Source organism: Nerophis ophidion, linkage group LG18 (assembly GCF_033978795.1).
Source record: "Nerophis ophidion isolate RoL-2023_Sa linkage group LG18, RoL_Noph_v1.0, whole genome shotgun sequence".
In the NCBI taxonomy this organism is placed as follows: Eukaryota; Metazoa; Chordata; class Actinopteri; order Syngnathiformes; family Syngnathidae; genus Nerophis; species Nerophis ophidion.
In genome coordinates, this window is record NC_084628.1 from 2,868,616 (window position 1) to 2,890,779 (window position 22,164).

Here is a 22,164-nt window from a genome sequence, read left to right on the forward strand (position 1 = left end):
TTTGCTTTCCCTGATGTATAAATATGTTTGTCGTTCAATAAAAAAATAAAGGGGTTTCTAAACCGCAAACAGCTCTTCATATACTTCTTCTTTTCTTCTTTGCTCCCAGATAGATTTAACACTGCTGCAAGCCCGCCACTGCCCTCTGCAGCCCACACTGGGTAATTACAGTTCACGACAGTATTCCCATCGCTACGATACTTTACGGCGCTTAATACCCAATATGGCCATTAAAGACCTACTGAAATGAGATTTTCTTATTCAAACGGGGATAGCAGGTCCATTCTGTGTGTCATACTTGATCATTTTGCAATATTGCCATTTTTTTGCTGAAAGGATTTAGTAGAGAACATAAACAATAAAGTTTGCAACTTTTGGGTCGCTAATAAAAAAAGCCTTGCCTGTACCGGAAGTAGCAGAAGATGTGCACGTGACGTCACGGGTTGTGGAGCTCCTCACATCTGAACATTGTTTACAATCATGGCCACCAGCAGCGAGAGCGATTCGGACCGAGAAAGCGACGATTTCCCCATTAATTTGAGCGAGGATGAAAGATTCGTGGATGAGGATAGTGAGTGAAGGACTAGAAAAAAAAAAAGAAAAAAAAAGATAAAAGAGGACAGGGCAGTGGGAGCTATTCAGATATTAGACACATTTACTAGGATAATTCTGGAAAATCCCTTATCTGCTTATTGTGTTACTAGTGTTTTAATGAGATTATATAGTCGTACCTGAAAGTCGGGGGGGGTGTGGCCATGGGTGTCGTGACCGCCAGTGTCTCTGAGGGAAGCCACGTTTCTCGACGAGGCAAAGCGAAAGCAGCCGGTCAGGCCGGGCTGAGCTTTTTTCCCCCTCCTCAACGGTGGGGACCCATGTTTGGGGGCGGCCGGTTGAGGAGGCAAGAGAGTCGCAGCTGCCTCTTTGACAGGTGCACGAGGAACGACACAAGCTCCGCTCATGTCTACGGTAAGAGCCGACTTATTACCACAATTTTCTCACCGAAACCTGCCGTTTGACATGTGGTAGGGAACTATGCTCGCTCTGTTCCATAGTAAAGCTTCACCTTCGGGAATGTAAAGAAAAACACCGGCTGTGTTTGTGTTGCTACAGCCGGCCGCAATACACTGCTTTCCACAAACAGCTTTCTTCTTTGTAGTCTCCATTATTAATTGAACAAATTGCAAACGATTCAGCAACAAAATACTGTATAATTATGCGATTAAAGCAGATGACTTGTAGCTGTAGCCGTGATCAATGCTGAAAGAAAATGTCCGCTACAATCCGTGACGTCACGCGCACGCCTCATGATACGCGTAATCATTCCGCAACGTTTTCAACAAGATACTTCGCGGGATATTTGAAATTGCAATTTAGTAAACTAAAAAGGCCGTATTGGCATGTGTTGCAATGTTAATATTTCATCATTGATATATAAACTATCAGACTGCGAGGTTGGTAGTAGTGGCTTTCAGTAGGCCTTTAATAAGGGGAACTGCACTTTTTTGGGGGGGAAATTGTACCTAATGTTTTTAGCGTTTAATCAAACATTGTGAGGTTTTGTATCAGTGTTCTGAAAAATAGATATTATGGCCCCCAGAGACCTTTTTTTCTCTAAATTTGGCCCCCCGTGTGAAAATAATTGCTCAGGCCCGGTATAGATTGTGTGCACATGCTAGTGTGCGTGGCTAGCATAGCTGTTTTTGACTCAAGGCAGTCGGCCAGCCAGTGTGCCAAAGACCGGTCTGGTCTGGTTAGTGATTTTATACAGAAATCTAAAAAAATATACCACTTTGGCAAGGAAATTAGCAGAATTCTTCTAAACAGCGGACATCTGGGATATCTGGCAAATGAGGGGATAATGTCATCCCCACAAAGACCATCAGAAGTCAGGAGCTGAGCTTTGATTGATCAGTCGTCGTTAGAGAGCACGCTTCGAAGATCTACGTAGTTTTTACGTCACAAAGGAGGTCTTGTGTGTCGAAGGAGTTACTTTTATTCTTAACAAGATACAGTAGTACAGCATCCCAAGTATGTGTGTAGCTTTGAAAAGAACAATAAAAGCACAGGAAGTGGATTCAAACAGAAGAAAAGATGCCAATACTAAAAGTCAAAACACATTTTCATTAGAAAATGCTGATGGAAAATTGATGTCACGTTTTAAAAGGACTTCAATTTGGCCAGATGCTGATGTTCGGGACACAGAAACATTCTTGGAAAGTATGCATTGTGTGTTCTAAGAACCCTGGCAGCACTACAATCCATACGTGTACTCGCACATTAGCACTGAATGGCACTGATGAGCAACTTTCTTTGCCAGGTGAATGTTAGTGTTTGGAGGACATGACAAATGAGCTCGTTCTAATCAGTTCAGTTTGATGCAGGACAATCGAAGAGAGAATTTGGATTCTAGTGTGTTGCTTGAAGAAGTACAAAGAGGAGGAATGTGAGGTTGGGGCTAGCTAGTACAGTAATATTAGTCAGCATGCACCACACAACATGTTGGCCCGTCAAGCACACGTTTACAGCAAAGGTAAAGGATGCCAGGACATGACAAATGAGGGGGGGAAAAAATAGAAGAAGATCAAATCAGATTTCTCTATACAGTTACCAGTTGATCCTGAACATCAATAAATATCTTGTAAAAGTGTTTTTAGGCCATGTTGGTTGAGTTACGGCGGGGAGAGAACTGGAGAGAGGAAAAGACAAGATATGATTATTATCATCATCATCATCATGATTAATAAGAGGCTTCATTACTGATTGTAGAGTGCTTACCACTGATAGCCTCCTGGGCAAAGTACTTGACATCCATGTCTGTGTCTGTGGCCAGCTTCTCCAGCACTGGTTTCACTTCTGTATCCAAGGTGCTGCAGACAAACATGACTAAAGCAGCTGGTCTGACCACTCACACACACACACCATCTTCACTACATACTTGGCATCCAGAATAGGGCCGATCTTCTGCAGGGACTTGGCCACGTTGAAGCGCACGTTGGCCACCTGATCATTGGACATCTTGAGGACCACAGGTAGCATGTGCTTGGTGGTGATGTCCTGACCACACGCCTCTGACAGAGCCTGGAAGCACAGAAAGAGAGGAAATGCTTTTTCATGCAAACGGGACTTTTACATGATGTTCCAGCAGTAAGATGTCCATGTTTATGAGCAGCAAACATGATGGCAATCTTTCATCTCCATTACTTGCTTAATCAACTTTTGAAACGGACAAGACAATTCTGTGTTGTCATGACGTCATGGAGAAAAAAAACATTCCTTAATGACATCATACCTTCAGCTTTGTATGTTAAGAAAAAAGGCAGGCTTTGAATCCTTCATAAAGTCTGGAGATACTATCTACTGTTATATATGCTGCCCTTGTTGTGAAGTGAATTATATACAAACCCTGTTTCCATATGAGTTGGGAAATTGTGTTAGATGTAAATATAAACGGAATACAATGATTTGCAAATCATTTTCAACCCATATTCAGTTGAATATGCTACAAAGACAACATATTTGATGTTCAAACTGATAAACATTTTTTTTTTTTTGCAAATAATCATTAACTTTAGAATTTAATGCCAGCAACACGTGACAAAGAAGTTGGGAAAGGTGGCAATAAATACTGATAAAGTTGAGGGATACTCATCAAACACTTATATGGAACATCTCACAGGTGAACAGGCTAATTGGGAACAGGTGGGTGCCATGATTGGGTATAAAAGCAGCTTCCATGAAATGCTAAGTAATTCACAAACAAGGATGGGGTGAGGGTCACCACTTTGTAAGAAAATTGTCGAACAGTTTTAGAACATTTCTCAATGAGCTATTGCAAGGAATTTAGGGATTTTACCATCTACGGTCCGTAAAATCATTAAAAAGTTCAGTGAATCTGGAGAAATCACTGCACGTAAGCGATATTACGGACTTTTGATCCCTCAGGCGGCACTGCATCAAAAACCGACAGTGTGTAAAGCATATCACCACATGGGCTCAGGAACACTTCATAAAAACACTAATTGCAAACAACAAAAAAATAAAGTTTATGAGTTTGAACATCAAATATCTTGTCTTTGTAGTGAATTCAACTAAATATGGGTTGAAAAGGATTTGCAAATCATTGTATTCCGTTTATATTTACATCTAACACAATTTCCCAACTCATATAGAAACAGGGTTTGTATTTATATAGCGCTTTTCTCTAGTGAATCAAAGCGCTTTTACATAGTGAAACCCAATATCTAAGTTACATTTAAACCACTGTGGGTGGCACTGGGAGCAGGTGGGTAAAGTGTCTTGCCCAAGGACACAACGGCAGTGACTTGGATGGCGGAGGTGGGGATCGAACCTGGAACCCTCAACTTGCTGGCACGGCCACTCCACCAACCGAACTATACCGCCCCAGTTACGTGACTACCATTAGCATTGTAGCTATGCTGGTTTTGCTAGTATTTGTGTCAAGGGCTGCAACCATTAAATAGATTAAAGTGATTAGAAAACAACCGTTTTATATTCTGTTGCTTCGATTGATCGCTGAATAACGTACCTAATTTCATGGAGTACAACATGGGGTACTTGGATACAGCTGCTGCATTGCAATTGCAGGAGTAGGTTTCTGACAGTCTGAAATATCGTGTAAATTCTCTTATAAACATGTGCTGGTCCAGTCTTCAATTACAGAATGATTAGCAGGCTCAATATTACATTTTATTAATTGAGAAGGTTGAAAACAGTACAGTACTGCTTTTAAAAAATACCAGTACCGCTTTTTCATCAATATGCTGACGACAGAGCCGAGGCGCATGGTGTTGAGTGTGTCAAAATGCACACACAGAGTGCATACAGGCAATTACATCGTGGAGTGGAATGGCAAAAAATGGCAATCCTACTAGTTCATAAAGAGGGTGTGTGAAACGCAATATGGAGGTGTTCGGGGTTCAAAATTAACAATAAAAGGTTAACGCTTTGTGCTAAAGTGTTGCTTTGAAACGCACCTTGCCAAACGTGGCGATTAGTATTACCACCTTTGCTTCAAACATTTAAATAAGCATTCAGATATGCACAAGGACTTATAAAGAGTGACAAGTAATAATGTAATTGTTACACCTTTCCTGCTGTGCAGCTCCTGTGCTAACTGGAGTTGAGTGCACAGGGCAGACTTTCAATCCAGGGCGGTGGTTTTCATCGGGGGTAACACACTTCACTTTACCCGGCAATGGGTCTGCCAAGCTCTGCTTTCAGGTCAGAGTGACGAGGCCGCCAATTTGTGACAATCTCTTTTATTATTAGTTTTGCAGGACACAACCGGACCTGTTCATCACTCTACTGCACACTATCTCTCGGTTTACTCGCCCACTCACTGATGTCACTCAGTCAACACATTGATTGCCATTCGAGCAAACACACATACGCTACTCTCAGAAGTTAACCATGTAGATACGTCGACACACATTGAAGCTATCGACACCCAGCCCTACTGGAAACATGGATATATTTCACCATCAAGGTTATGTTTTAGCCAACTACACTACACTTCAGTGATTTACCGCCTGTGAATTTTTTTTAAATTCAAGTACCCCCTAATCAGGGCAAAGCATTTTTGGTTGAAAAAAAAGAGATAAATAAAAGTAAAATACAGCACTATGTCATCAGTTTCTGATTTATTCAATTGTATAACAGTGCAAAATATTGCTCATTTGTAGTAGTCTTTCTTGAACTATTTGGAAAAAAATATATAAAAATAACTACAAACTTGTTGAAAACAAATGATTCAATTATAAATAAAGATTTTTAAACATCTGCGATGAGGTGGTGACTTGTCCAGGGTGTAGACCGCCTTCCACCCGATTGTAGCTGAGATAGGCACCAGCGACCCCAAAGGGAATAAGCAGTAGAAAAATGGATGGATGGATTTCTACACATAGAAGTAATCATCAACTTAAAAAGCCCTCTTTGGGGATTGTAATAGAGATCCATCTAGATTCATTAACTTAATTGTAAACATTTCTTCACAAAAAAAGAAATATTTCAATATTTATGGAACATGTCCACAAAAAAAAAATCTAGCTGTCAACACGGAATATTGCTTTATTGTATTCATTTTCACAGTTTATGAATTTACATTCATATTTTGTTGAAGTATTATTCAATAAATATATAAAGGATTTTTGAATTGTTGCTATTTTTAGAATATTTTTAAGAAATCTCAAGTACCCCATTGCATACCTTCAAGTACCCCCATTTGAGAACCACTGCACTACACTATTGTGGGCCCTCACACTTACGTAAAAAATATATTTTGTATGCAGCATTCAAAAAGTTGGAAAAGTCTGGTAAGTCAAAAAAGACAAAAGGGATTGGTTGGATTTGTGACTCACATTGATGCAGAACAGCGTGGTCATCCTGTGGAGGTAATTGGGGTCATTGGCCATTCCCAGGACCTTTGGCACAATGGTGTTCTGGGCCCAATCGGCTCCAAACCTCTCCACCAGCTTCATCAGGTTACAGGTGGCAGCCTCACGGATGGCGTACACTGGAAGAAAATACCCATCAATGTGATAAGCAATTAAGAGCAAACAATGATAAATCAGGATATTTGCAGCATTTAGTCTTCCAGCTTTAGTCACGAGAGGTCTCAAATGGCTACATTGACGATTCAATACTTGTTCTCTCGCTCGGTGCTACCGGAGATGCTTCGCACTGCAGTCTAAGACTGTTTGTACTTTAAGACAAACAAAACCCAGCTGTCTACTGTGAGTGAAAATGACAGAAGGACCAGCCAAATGCGTGTGTGTGTGTGTGTGTTGGGAGGGAAGAGCAATTAAGACTTCAATGATTTAATAGCACTATGTAAGAAAATAAGATTTAGGAAAGATTATTGCAGTGCAACAATTAGTGTTTATATGAAGTGAGTGAGGGAACAGTTTCTGTGTGCTTCCTTATGTAACAGTAGCCCAGCCCTTACCCCCCACCCCACACACACATTCCAATGATGTAATGCAGCTGGCCTTTTGTCCTCAAACATCTCTCTAATTGGGGAAGTGCAGAAAGAGCGCACTCTACAACTGGATACCAGTAAACACTAGCCTCATTCACATAACTGTGCATGCTGTAGTTACCCGTAAGTACAATTTGTACACAACCTAGGAAAATCGCTTCACACAGCAATGTGGCATTCCCCAAATAATGTTATCAGGGATGTAAGCACCATTTGAGGAAAAACGGACAATTGAGGGGGGAAAAAAAAAAAAAAAAAGACTACCGTATTTCCTTGAATAGCCGCCGGGCATGTAATATGCGCCTGCCTTGAACTACTGCCGGGCCAAACTCGCTCCCCAAATTTAATAGCGCATGCTTACTTTTACCGCCGGGTCAAATTTGTGACATCACGAGTGACGCTTCCCCTGTCGTCATTTTCAAAACGGCGGAGGAGTTTTATTTTGCTTTTACTATGTGTAAACCAGGGGTCTTGTTCCACAGTCATACAGATCACACTGATGGTTGTGATATAAAACAACTTTAACACTCTTACTAATATGCGCCACACTCTGTGAACCCACACCAAACAAGAATAACAAACACATTTCTGAAGAACATCGGCTCTGTAACACATTATAAACGCAACATGAGAATTACCCAGAATGCCATGCCTCCATAACTCTTGGCTATATTATACAGCCCGCTAGCACCAACCCCACTAGCATGGCATTCTGGGCAATTCTTATGTTGCGTTTATAATGTGTTACAGAGCCAATGTTCTCAAGAAATGTGTTTGTTATTCTTGTTCAGTGTGGGTTCACAGAGCGTGGCGCATATTAGTAAGAGTGTTAAAGTTGTTTGTATCACAACCTTCAGTGTAAACGGTATGGCTGTTGACCAAGTATAAATAAATGATAAATGGGTTGTACTTGTATAGCGCTTTTCTACCTTCAAGGTCCTCAAAGCGCTTTGACACTACTTCCACATTTACCCATTCACACACTGATGGAGGGAGCTGCCATGCAAGGCACCAACCAGCACCCATCAGGAGCAAGGGTGAAGTGTCTTGCTCAGGACACAACGGACGTGAAGTATGCATTGCAATCTCGTATAAGAAGCAGCGCCTTGCATGCCAGCTCCCGCCATCAGTGTGTGTGAATGGGTGGATGTGGAAATATTGTCAAAGCACTTTGAGTTCCTTAAAAAAGGTAGAAAAGCGCTATACAAGTACAACCCATTTACCATTTATTTACCATTGTGAACTATATTTTAAGTTAAAATTAAAGTACCAATGATTGTCACACACACACTAGGTGCGGTGAAATTCGTCCTCTGCATTTGACCCATCCCCCTAATCACCCCCTGGGAAGTGAGAGGAGAAGTGGGCAGCAGTGGTGCTGCGCCCGGGAATTATTTATGGTGATTTAACCCCCAATTCCAACCCTTGATGCGGAGTGCCAAGAAGGGAGGCAATGGGTCCCATTTTTATAGTATTTGGTATGACTCAGCCGGGGTTTAAACTCACAATCTACCGATCTCAGGGCGGACATTCTAACCACTAGGCCACTTGTCAGATAAAATTCGTAAAGTTCATTACCACAAATCATCTGATTAACGAAAAAACAAGCACATTCTAAAATGTAATAAGATAAGCTTTTAGAAAAGTATTAGTGTTTACTTTACTTACTTGCTAAAACTATCGTAAGTTCTATTGTCCATTGTAAAAAAGTATCAGATCTGAGGCCAACAAAACTGGATCAGGGGCAAAAATGTTAATCGGGACATCCCTAACAGCAACCCCTTTTGTCTCATCCAGTAACAGCCGTGTGTATTTGTAAGATTGTTTACTGGCAAGAATCATCCATCAAAGCTTGAGCAAGCATGAGTGCACATTACCATGGTCGATAAGCCAGGCCATGCAAAGAGTGTTGAGCTTCTCATCAAAGAATTCCACTCCCTGAGAAAACAGACATTAACAAAGAAAATAATCACAACTGATCGTCTGAATTTTCAATCATCGAGAGCATGTGATTCGGTTGCATGACTGACCAGCTGACCAGCTAACAGGGGCATGTACTCGATGATGGCGAGGCGGACCCTCCACTTGGCATCCTCAGCCAGCTCCACAATGGCCGGCAGGAGGGACTGAGACAGCTGACGGATCCCGATGACCTCATTGACACAGTCCAGGTTGGAGATGATGTTGAGACGCACCTCAGGGCACTGTGAAAATAAAAACATGCTTAACGGGTGTTGAAAACAGCTATTCGTGTTTGACATAATGGACGCATTAAAAAGGCTTCAGCAGCTCAGGACCGTCAACATACACAAAAAATATATATTTCACATCTAACACTGAATGTCGGCAAACTATTCTCCACACTGCAGCCTTCAGGAGAGCCTCACCTTGATTTATTTAAATTTGCACGTCAAAGCTGTCAGTTTGGACAGTAATCTAATTAGGCACCGTTGGTCTTGCCTTGCAATGGGAAGAAAGTGGGCCAACTTTAAATAGGACCAAGGAAGGCAGATTTGATGGTGACAGTCATGACTCTTCAAACAAATATAGAATATACTTTGTGAAAGTAATGATTCACAATACTAGAGAAGACTCCCTCATCTACTCTACTACTGTTATTCCTAGTTAATAAACATGTCCAATCCTCTCTATTCTCCCAGAAAGACAATGACGGAAATACAATAAAAATGAGCCAAGTCCCATTTAGACAAATAAGACGGCAGAAAACTAAAAATGTATCCAAGGGAAAATAAACTTGCATTTCCTTTACCTCATCCTTGAGTTGAGCCAGGAAGAGCGGCAGTAAATGTTCTATTGTGTTATCTTTGCCCAGGATGGCAGAAAGTCCCATGATGACCAAAGCCAGTGCAGACTTGACATGCTGGTTGGTGTCTGAAACCAGCTCCTGCACAGATGTCAAAAATAGAATGAGTTCAGCAAAAACACTTGTACAAGAAAATCACATATAGTAAAATAAGAGGGTTATTCCTTTTACATATTCATATGAACTATAATGAATTAGTAGTAGGTAGGCCTGGGCGATGTATCAGTTTTATTCATAAATTCAAGTTTTCTGTTGACTATTTAAAGAAAAAAAAGTCTCCTCTTGCTCTGGCTTACTTTTTGGCCCCATGAGCTTCCGTAGCCCTTGCCCGCCCCCTTACTTCCTTTGAGGTTCACACACCTAGCAAAACATGGCTAATGTTAATGGTAACAAGAGCAAGACGTTTGTTCCAAAGAAAAGGGTTTTAGATGTGCGGCAACAGGCATGGAAGAAGAAGTGATTGCACGCAGCAAAGTTTGTTTCAAAAAATGCAGCACCACATCAAATTCATTCCAGGACCTAAAACAGCATCGAGCAAATGAGGGAAATCAAACGCAACTCTTTACAAGGCGAACAAGACCGCAATAACAAACTTGTGATGGAGTCATTTATGCAAGGTATGTCCCCGCCTTCCGCCCGATTGTAGCTGAGATAGGCGCCAGCGCCCCCCGCGACCCCAAAAGGGAATAAGCGGTAGAAAATGGATGGATGGATGGATGTATGAGGATACCATGTATGAAGAGAAAAAAGAAGAATACACCGAGCAATCAGTAAAGCATCAACACCCAAACCGGACAGCTCGTATGTGCGCTGCTTCAAAACTATTTAGTCATCAAAATAGTGATATATTACATGTGCAATCAAGTTTACATTGTCTTTAACATTGGGGCTAGGTGATATGAACGATGAAGTATATCCGATATATTTTCAAGTGAAAATATATTTTATTTTTGAGTGATATTCACTTAAATTGAAGTGAATGACAACTGTAAACACTTTTATTAACAATTATTCAAAATGGGTATTTACAGCACAGAAAATAAACTGTTTAAGTAGCACAGAATGACATAAATATAGAAAAATATTTCTACAGAAAATATACAAACCTTTAATGTGTTTGACTCTGCTTGCTCCCTTGGACTGTAGTGCGTGACAGTTTTGTCGTAATCTTTCATAAAATCTTGACATCTTTCCCCCTTCTTAATTACCTCTCAAGGAACTCTGAAGAAACTTTTTTACGATTTGAATGGCTTAAAACTATGCAAGCATGGGGCATTTTTTTTCGAGAAAGGCTAAATGCTGCCCAGAACACTACGACAATATACGCTCGCTGGCTCACGACTTCGATTCTCGCAAACAATATTTTCTGTGAAAAAAGTTGACATTTAATTTTCAGCCCATATCGCCTAGGCCTAGTAGTTTGTCCGACTCATTTTGATCTATTAAAAACAGAATGAATAAGCTAGTTTTACGTGGGAGAATCACGGATGTGATGGGGGAAAACACAATTTTTTTAAAAAGGAAAAATTGGGATAGTGGATTGTTATGATTCACAAGAATTAATTCCAGGAAAAAACAAAACAATCACATCCCTGGAACATGCCGATGAAAATCTGCTTTTCAAGGCAGTTTCATGTATTAAACAATAGCACCCCCTGCTGTTTAAAATCAATACAACAGTTTTGCACACATGAATCATGATAAAAGCAAGTGAGATTTGTCAAGGGATGTACACATGGTCATTTTTTTTTTTAAGAAAAATATCCCTTAAACTGAGGGGGGGAAATCGTTTAAAAATAGCATGCTTTTGTCAGTATATGTTTAATTTCTGTCCATAACATTTCTCATTTTTAGTGTTGTCTGAAATGTTTAGAAATAATACAGACAACAAATGTAATTGTGACCAAATATTTAAACTTCATCATGAAAACAGCTTTGTGCACATAAAATTAAAGTGCCCTCTTTTGGGATTATAATAAAGATGTGCTTTTAAATGCAAATTCATTTACATACATTTTTTTTCCTTCTGGATTTCTTTTTAACAGTGTGTTACAAACCTACCATAAAATGTGTTACTGTTCATATTTTTTGTAAAAACAGTAGTCAGTCACATACCTAATTGCCAAATTTTTTTATACTTTTAAAATTAGCAGCGCTATTTGAGCATCATTTATAAAATAATATCCTTAACTAACAACATTGCAAAGACTTTTGTGTCTCCCAACAGTCAATTGACTTCACTCAGAGTGGAATAAACAAAGTGGCAAAATAAAAATATATTTTACGGCTCTTTAAACTCAATTCAGAAGATATGAGTCTAAAGTTCAACTGGAAACAGAAGTATTTTTTACCTTGACGCAGGGCAGAATGTGAGTCATGATGATCTGTTCACGATTGTCCTCTGGGAGATTCTCGCAGAATTCTAAAAACATTAAAAACAACTATCAAGTAACAGACAAGAAGAGATTTTTATGAAAGTGTATTCATGGACTCACCTTTCACTTTGTTTGCTGCAGCAGCACGGACCTCCGCCTCACAGTCCTTCAGAAGGTTCTGGAAAGCTGGCACCAGGTCATTCTTTGTGATTTCTGGTCCCACTGCTTTTTGGAGCTAAAATAAATAATCAATTGAGAACAATTTCTTTGAATATGCAAATACTTGATCACAAGAATATCAACATGCTGCATAGTCCCTTTGTTAATAGAAAAATGTTTGCTATAATAAGCTCTGTCAGGGAGGCTGGAAGACCATGCAAACAAGAGTTTACCTCAGAGAACTTGTCAGCCACCATGTAGCGGACCCTCCAGGATTTGTCCTCTGCAGCCTGTCGCAGGGTGGGCATTACCAAGGTCTCCAGGTCCTCCTGGGGCAGCAAAGTGGCGATGCTGACACAAGCCTCCACTGCCAGCAGACGCACAGAGTCCTGATGGGAAAGGGATAGTAAAGATTCAGCCAATGATGTCAATAACAGCAGAATATCTATAGTGTTGTGCTGGTTGTACCTGCTCATCAGAGGCCAGGGCCGTGAAGAGGGCAATGATGTCACTTCTAACATAGTCCAGCTCCAACACTCTGGCAAACTCTCCCAGTTTGGATGCTGCAGCACGACGGACCATGGGAGTGTCATCGGAACACAGGGTGCGGAAATGCCTGAAAAACAAATGACACGATAATGACACGGTATCGATACAAGGTTAATTGGTTTGGGAATGCAAAACTATCCAAACACTTTACTTACTGGCGAATCTCAGCCTTGACTGTGCTGGACACACGGGGATAACAGACGCTAAAAAGGCCACATGCAGACGTGCGAGAGGTGAACCAGTCACCGCAGGACAAGCGCTTGACCAAAGGCTCAAAATGGACCTCCAGGTCAACTGGAGAGTGCTCCTGAGAGATCTTTCGCAGGGACTCTACGGCTTTGTCCCTGACAACTGTCTCCTCCACGGTTGCTAGGCTCTCCAGAGGCGGCTGTATGTCAGGGAAAGGTCACACTATGTTATTCAACAACACTTCTGTTTGGATATTTGCCTTAAAAAGATTCTGGGAACATTTTGTTCTCTTTAGTTTTCTCAATTTTTTTTTTGCTCGTGTCGAATCAATGACGAAAATTGCCAAAGAGCATTTTTCTTTTTTAACAAAAATAAATAAATAAAAATAATATATATATATATATATAAATCAAAAAGGGCAACCACACACACCATTACAAACTAATCTAATCTTTTGTGTTAAGATACAAGTTCTGGTTACTTTAGGGTTAAAATCAAAAAAATATAACTAATACCTAATATGTATTTTTCAAAACAGAAATAATTCAGCAAGACTAACTAGCTTCAAGTGGGCAATATACATACAGTGGGGCAAACAAGTATTTAGTCAGCCAGCGATTGTGCAAGTTCTCCCACTTAAAATGATGACAGAGGTCTGTAATTTTCATCACAGGTACACTTCAACTGTGAGAGACAGAATGTGGGAAAAAAATCCAGGAATTCACATTGTAGGAATATTTAAAACATGTGTGAATTATGGTGGAAAATAAGTATTTGGTCAACCATTCAAAGCTCTCACTGATGGAAGGAGGTTTTGGCTCCAAATCTCACGATACATGGCCCCATTCATTCTTTCCCTAACACGGATCAATCGTCCTGTCCCCTTAGCAGAAAAACAGCCCCAAAGCAAGATGTTTCCACCCCCATGCTTCACAGTAGGTATGGTATTCTTGGGATGCAACTCAGTATTCTTCTTCCCCCAAACACGACGAGTTGAGTTTATACCAAAAAGTTCTGCTTTGGTTTCATCTGACAACATGACATTCTCCCATGTGCTCTCTGGCAAACTTCAGACGGGCCTGGACATGCACTGGCTTAAGCAGGGGAAACGTCTGGCACTGTATGGTTTGATTCCCTGTCAGCGTAGTGTGTCACGGATGGTAAACTTGGTTACTTTGGTCCCAGCTCTCTGCAGGTCATTCACCAGGTCCCCCCGTGTAGTTCTGGGATTTTTGCTCACTGTTCTCATGATCATTTTGACCCCACGGGATGAGATCTTGCGTGGAGCCCCAGATGGAGGGAGATTATCAGTGGTCTTGTATGTCTTCCATTTTCTGATAATTGCTCCCACAGTTGATTTTTTCACACCAAGCTGTTTGCCTATTTTAGATTCACTCTTCCTAGTCTGGTGCAGGTCTACAATTATTTTCCTGGTGTCCTTCGACAGCTCTTTGGTCTTGGCCATAGTAGAGTTTGGAGTCTGACTGTTTGAGGCTGTGGACAGGTGTCTTTTATACAGATAACGAGTTCAAACAAGTGCCATTAATACAGGTAACGAGTGGAGGACAGAAGAGCTTCTTAAAGAAGAAGTTACAGGTCTGTGAGAGCCAGAGATCTTCCTTGTTTGAAGTGACAAAAATACTTATTTTCCCCCATAATTTACAAATAAATTCTTTTAAATTCCTACAATGTGAATTCCTGGATTTTTTTTCACATTCTGTCTCTCACAGTTGAAGTGAACCCATGATTATAATCACAGACCTCTGTCATCATTTTAAGTGGGAGAACTTGCACAATTGGGGGCTGACTAAATAGTCTTTTGCCCCACTGTATGTTTTTACAGCATTTTTTGTAAGATTGTGTATTGTTATTGGCACAAAAGGAAAATACATAAATATATACATTTTATACTCTTAATTTGAAAACAAACAGTCGCTGTTTTGTGGAACAATGCAAAATCTCAAACGTAATTGTTTATATATTTTTGCCAACCACAAGTAAATTAACACATCGGAAAACACTGATTGTTATAGCCTCCTCGCTAGTATGTAACGTCCCTCCAGTGCAAAGCCTCTTTTAAGTCCGCAAACCTTGACTCCATGGCAGCAAAAAAAGTGCATGTTTCTTACTAGCATTATCATAAGTGAAGGACGAGAATAGCTAAACATGCTCAATTTAACACTAAGAGGATATGCTAACCGCTAAGTTTGAGCTCATGAACGTAAACAAAGATGGGCGGATCAATACCAATTTCAACAGTAATATAAAGTATTGTATCAGTGTATGGTTGAAACTACAGTGATTAGGTTGATATCAAAATGTTATTGATAGAGTCAAGAAATAAATCCCTGTTGCTTCTATATTGTAGCGATTATATTGTTTTATATCTAATTTATGACAACAAAAGACTTCTAAAGTTTGCAAATAAATATGATGAAAATAGTATCAATCTCACTTAGATTCCCGAGCCATATTGAGAGTTATATTTAAAGGCAACTTGTTTTTCCACTGTACTCGTACTTTAAGGGCAAAAATAAAAGGATTTAAAACTACAGCCAATGTTAGAAAATATTCTATATTTAATTGATATTGTTACACCACCATCTTGTGTTTTTGTATGACTGTACTTAAAATGTAATCATTCAATGATCTTGAAAATGGTAAGTATGAACAACAGTATGACCAATACTGCCCGTTACTACTTAGTATTGGATTGATGCCCAAATGTGTAGTATTGCCTACATCTAATGTAAAACATTCAAAATAACAGAAGAATAAGTGCTGATTTACATTCCCTAAGAAATATAGAAGAAACCATTTTACAACAGAAACTCACCAGATATTAACAGGAAATTATTAAAAGTTTTGCCAAAATAATACAACCAAATCAAGAGCCTTTGTAAACCGTTTTGAAATGGTTCTGTTATCATTTACATGCTAAATAGTATATCATGATATATATCAATATCACAAGAGGCTGCAAAATACTGTGTAACAGTATATATATTTCCGGCCATATCAAACATTCCTTTACAGATTTTTTTTAAACTAAGAGGCACAAAACTTACCAGGAGACAATGGACGTACTCTGGGCCTCCCACCAACATGGTGAAATTGCCCAGCTGCTCAGCCAAGGCCAAAAGGACTTCATCTTCATCATAAATGGTATCTAATGGGGAAAAAGATCAATGGTTTAACTCTAGCATGTGACAGCATGCTGACGAGCATCGTGTGCAAGACATTTAGCTCCACCGTTAAAAGCTCATAACTGCTGCATGGTAAAAAGAGGCAAGTTTATTGGGAGTTAATGGTTTACCTGTGAGAAAAGGAAGCAGCTCCGTACGAGTCCGCTCTACACCAAGAGCCAGTGCAATAGTGGACAGCTTTTTGATGCTGTTCAGTCGCAACTGCACAGAAACAGGCATTCAAAATAAATGAGACAATATTTGATTGTCATATCAACAGTACAGGTAAACCGTCTACACTTGTCTTATACATTACGGTGACTGGACGTTTGGGTGAGTGAGGATGTCACTTGAAAGCAGTCCTAAATTTGTAATGAGAACATTCCAAAAAAATACAAAATAAAAAATTTGCAATTGGGCACAGTAGTACTTTTGGCCTCCATCTGCTTTGTTGTGCACATGGATAGAAGAAATTAAAAACCCTGGTGTTCTTATATTAAGGAAGTAAATTTGTAAAGATACATGCAAACAGACAATAAAAAAACTAATTCTCCCGAACCGAGTCAGAGCATTTCTTATGGTCCCTCACACTAATGACACACTGAAGCCGAGGAATTATTACTCATTAGACAATGCTGATAACCAAAGAGTACCACCATTTAATGCATTTCGCAAGTTAATATTTCAACGATATTAAAGAAAATATGATTAATCTCGTCCTTAGGGCTCGGCAATATATTGAATATACTTGATATATCGTGGTTTGGTCCCTATGCGATGTAGAAAATGACTATATCGTGATATTAGAGTATACGTTCTTACAGTTGCTTTTAGCTGCGGGCATTACACTCCAGGCGTTTCTCACTCTCTTGTCTCTCCTCACAGAGAAATAAAACAAGCGCACCTTGCTGCATACGTCACATAATGTCGCGCGTGCAACGTCATACGTCCTCGCGGTGCAGAGGGGTAGCAGCATGGGTAACGTTAGCTGTGGCAGGTGGTGCAAGCGGAGCAGTGCGAGTGGTAATTAATTCCCAAGAAAAACAGCACAGCGTCCATCGTCTGGCGGTGGTGTGTCTGTTCAACATCTTTACGCTTGAAGCCAACCGTATTATGTCAAGTAGGCTGCAAAAGCGTTGCTACAAAAAGTAACAGCACTACCAATTTGTAGCATCATTTCAAAAGTCACCCGTGAGAGAATAAGGAGTGCTTGAAGATCTGCATGTTTCACCAACAAAATGCCGAGGCAACCAGCCCTGACGCAATTGAGCCCGGGGTCTTCCATTTCTAGATCAACACTGTATAAAAAAAGTCAAAAACAGGAGATAACGTCCGCAGTAACCTACCACATAGCAAAGGACATACACTATTTGATTTTCTATCATTCAGCTAATATTTATTTTACAGTTGTTGAAATATATTGTGACATCATGCACAAATGTGTACTTGTTTTGAAATATTGTAGTTGTATTCTGTACAAAAAGTTCACTTTAATTTAGTGTTGTTTTGATATGTCATCTTAGTGACATTATGCACAAAAAGTGCACTCAGCTGTTTTATGAAATGTCTGACAAACTTGTACTTTGTTTTGAAAGGACATGAATATTTGTGTCACTGCTAAATAAATACAGTTTTGGTCAATTGACTTAGTTGTGATTTCCCTCTCTGCATGAAAGTTTAAAATGAGCATATATTAATGCAGTATGAAGAAGAATGTTTTAATGTAGACACAGAGAATCATCATACTGCTGTGATTATTCTCAGCAAGTGTTCATTCGAGGCTATGGCAAAACATTGAGATATATATTGTGTATAGTGAGATGGCCTAAAAATATTGAGATTAATAAAAGGCCATATTGCCCAGCCCTTCTCGTCCTAATTTTTTTTTGTTCAGAAAGTGGTCTTCTTCAATTTCAGTCAATAGGGTAATTACTCCGTGTCACTTTTGCACTGATTAGGGGTGCAACAATTAGTATATATATATATTTGATTCAACTACAACCATCTGTGTTTAGCACTTTTGATAAATAAGGACGTTAATTAAACGTCATGTCTATTTTTTTTTCATCGGTGGTGTCAGCAAACCAAAGAAACTGCAGATACGAGGTGATCGGGAAAGGTCATAATAAACGCCGCAAGACAATATAATTAATTACAAAACAAAACCTTTCCACTAAAGCCAGATGGCAAAAGCTATGACAAAGACAAACAGCACAACACAGGGTGTGTGGCGGTGGGGGCGTGGTCACCATGGCATCATCAAATAAACAAAAAATAATAATATATAGCTTAATAGTGTTTTCCAACCTTTTTTGAGCCAAAGCACATTTTTTGCGTTGAAAAAAATGCGGAGGCACAAAACCAGCAGAAATCATTAAAAAACTAAACTCAGTTGACAGTAAAAAGTCGTCGTCGCAATTATTGGATATGACTTTAAAGCATAACCAAGCATGCATCAATATAGCTCTTGTCTCAAAGTAGGTGTACTGTCACCACATGTCACATCACACCCTGACTTATTGAGTTTTTTGCCGTTTTCATGTGTGCAATGTTTTACTTCTTGTCTTATGCTCCCATTCTGGTGGCTTTTTCTCTTTTTTTGGTATTTTCCTGTAGCAGTTTCATGTCTTCCTTTGAGCGATATTTCCCGCATCTACTTTGTTTTAGCAATCAAGAATATTTCAGTTGTGTTTACCCAGTGATGTGGTGGCGACTTGTCCAGGGTGTGCGCCGCCTTCTGCCCGATTGTAGCTGAGATAGGCTCCAGCGCCCCCCCGTGACCCCGAAGGAAATAACCGGTAAAAAAATGGATGGATTATCCTTCTTTGTGGGGACATTGTTGATTGCCATGTACAAATGTACTTTGTGGACGCCGTCTTTGCTCCGCAGTAAGTCTTTGCTGTCGTCCAGCATTCTGTTGTTTTTTTTACTTTGTAGTTCAGTTTTAGTTTTGTTCCACATAACCTTCCCTTAGCTTCAATGCCGTTTCTTAGGGGCACTCGCCTTTTGTTTAAGCATTAAATGCCTTTTTTACCTGCACACTGCCTCCTGCAGTTTCCAACATCCATCCATCCATTTTTCTACCGCTTATTCCCTTTTGGGGTCGCGGGGGGCGCTGGCGCCTATCTTAGCTACAATCGGGCGGAAGGCGGGGTACACCCTGGACAAGTCGCCACCTCATCGCAGGGCCAACACAGATAGACAACATTCACACTCACATTCACACACTAGGGCCAAAAAGCAATTAGCTACCAGCTCCCACCTACTGATATGGAAGAGTATTACACGGTTACTCTAGTCAACACCGACACTCAACAACACATCATTTGCAGACTTACTGGTTTTACAAAAAACATTTTTTACCCCAAATAGGCGAAATTAGACCATCTCCCACGGCATACCAGACTATTTTACGGCACACTAGTGTGCCGCGGCACAGTGCTTGGAAAACACTGCTGTAGAGTACGCTCGATAGAGTCCGTTTGTTGTCATTTTAAAAGACTAATGGTACCGGTCACCTGGAAACATGAATGTCAATAAGTGACACATATGATAAAAAATGTTATTAATTTTATAGAATTGAGTAGCATTCATAAGATAGAAAGAACACAAATGGGCGGGCTTGAAGTCATGCTAGCGATGACAAACACATTGACTCCAGCGCACAATTCTATCTTAACTATTCATGTAGTATAATTAATTACAATGATTTAAAAGTTAACCTGGGTTAGAGAAGGTTAATTAGAAGAAAATGAGCAGACAGAGATGGTCTCTGCTAGAATAATAAGGCCTGCTAGGAGACGTCAGCGTAGCTGTTAGCTCGCTGCTAGCTAGCAACCGGACAACAGGCTAAGAAACGAGTGACTCGGATAAAAAGATGGGTCAAATAAAGTCGTCGTTCTTACCTGAACATCCTCATTCCGCAGTTCATCGATGAGAACCGCGATAGGGTAGAGAGAATCGTCTCCATCGGCTCCAGCCATTTTGGATACTGCAGTGCTGTGGTGGCTGACTGCAAACTACGGGGTTTCCGGCCCACTTTAATCAGGGGCGCCCTCTTCTTCCGGCTTTAGGCCAACCAAATGTGACTTGAAAGGGACAAGCGGTAGGAAAAAGGATAGTTGGATGGCATGAATTTGGGAAAAAAGAGCATTAATTGATTTAAAAAAATATGGGTTGAAAGGGACAAGCGGTAGGAAAAAGGATAGATGGATGGCATGAGTTTGGGGGAAAAAAGAGCATTAATTGATTTTAAAAAATATGGGTTGAAAGGGACAAGCGGTAGGAAAAAGGATAGATGGATGGCATGAATTTGGGGGGAAAAAAGAGCATTAATTGATTTTTTAAAAAAATGTGTTGAAAGGGACAAGCGGTAGGAAATGGATGAATGGATGGCATGAATTTATAAAAAAAAATAGCATTAATTTATTGAAAAAAAAACATGGATTGAAAGGGACAAGCGGTAGGAAAATGGATAGATGGATGGCATGAATTTGGGAAAAAAGAGCATTAATTGATTTAAAAAAAATATGGGTTGAAAGAGACAAGCAGTAGGAAAAAGGATAGATGGATGGCATGAATTTGGGGGAAAAAACAGAGAATTAATTGATTTAAAAAAAATTGTGTTGAAAGGGACAAGCGGTAGGAAATGGATGAATGGATGGCATGAATTTATATTAAAAAAAAAGAGCATTAATTTATTGAAAAAAAAACATGGGTTGAAAGGGACAAGCGGTAGAAAAATGGATAGATGGATGACATGAATTTGGAAAAAAAGAGCATTAATTGATTAAAAAAATATATAGGTTGAAAGGGACAAGTAGTAGAAAAATTGATGGATGGGTGGCATATTTTGAAAAAAAGAGCATTAATTAAATAAAAAAAATATGGGTTGAAAGGGACACGCGGTAGGAAATGGATGGATGGATGGATGGATGGGGATGGCATGAATTTGGAAAAAGAGCATTAATTGATTTAAAAAAAACATGGGTTGAAAGGGAAAAGCGATAGGAAAATGGATAGATGGATGGCATGAATTTATGGTTCCCGACCACATGTCAACCGGCAGGTTTCGGTGAGAAAATTGTGGTAATAAGTCGGCTCCTACCGTAGTTATGAGCGGAGCTTGCGTCCTCCTGCAGCTGCAGACTACTACCTCCTCCCACCGGAGACACTGGCGGTCACCACCCCCGTGTCCACACCCCTCTGACTTTCAGGTACCATATAATCTCACTAAAACATTAGTAATACAATAAGCAGATAAGGTATTTTCCAGAATTATCCTTATAAATGTGTCTAATAATATCTGAATCGCTCTCACTGCCCTCGCCTTTTTTTTTTCTTCTTGTCCTTCACTCTCACTTTCCTCATCCACGAAGCTTTCATCCTCGCTCAAATTAATGGGGAAATCGTCGCTTTTTCTGTCCGAATCGCTCTCGCTGCTGGTGGCCATGATTATAAACAATGTGAGGATGTGAGGAGCTCCACAACCCGTGACGTCACACGCACATCGTCTGCTACTTCCGGTACAGGCAAGACTTTTATATTAGCGATCAAAAGTTGCGAACTTTATCGTGGATGTTCTCTACTAAATCCTTTCAGCAAAAAATATGGCAATATCGCGAAATGATCAAGTATGACACATAGAATGGACCTGCTATCCCCGTTTGAATTAGAAATCTCATTTCAGTAGGCCTTTAAATACACTGCTTGCCTGTTTTATCCAGTGCTTTCATGCTTTTATTTCTATCTTTATCGATGTTTCTGTTTTTATATGTGTTTTTCATGATTTAATTTCTCTTTAAATTTTTATTATATAGTCTAACTTTCTATTTTTATATACTTTGTAGCACTTTGAGATTTTAACAAATGTAAAGTGCGTTACAA

The 22,164-nt window shown here is 39.8% G+C and overlaps 1 protein-coding gene across 1 annotated transcript; it reads right to left on the bottom strand.

The window, feature by feature from the left end:
* Positions 1-1,970: 1,970 nt before the first annotated feature.
* LOC133537492 (serine/threonine-protein phosphatase 2A 65 kDa regulatory subunit A beta isoform) lies at positions 1,971-20,342 on the bottom strand. Its single transcript, XM_061878550.1, has 15 exons — positions 20,184-20,342; positions 16,410-16,500; positions 16,162-16,262; positions 13,060-13,292; positions 12,824-12,971; positions 12,589-12,744; positions 12,317-12,431; positions 12,173-12,243; positions 9,768-9,902; positions 9,028-9,201; positions 8,875-8,935; positions 6,378-6,532; positions 2,936-3,078; positions 2,776-2,867; positions 1,971-2,686 (listed from the first exon to the last, which is right to left on the bottom strand). Exons 1-15 carry the CDS (start codon positions 20,259-20,261, stop codon positions 2,670-2,672), a joined length of 1,770 nt encoding a protein of 589 aa, XP_061734534.1. The 5' UTR covers positions 20,262-20,342; the 3' UTR covers positions 1,971-2,669.
* Positions 20,343-22,164: the final 1,822 nt, after the last annotated feature.

Excerpts from the sequence above, each read along its gene's own strand:
- LOC133537492 (XM_061878550.1), bottom strand. The coding sequence starts at position 20,261 with ATGGCTGGAGCCGATGGAGACGATTCTCTCTACCCTATCGCGGTTCTC. Across the intron at positions 12,745-12,823 it reads CCCTGGCCTCTGATGAGCAG|GACTCTGTGCGTCTGCTGGC; the intron begins GTACAACCAGCA and ends CTTTCCCATCAG. Across the intron at positions 8,936-9,027 it reads CCCTGTTAGCTGGTCAGCTG|GGAGTGGAATTCTTTGATGA; the intron begins GTCAGTCATGCA and ends CTGTTTTCTCAG.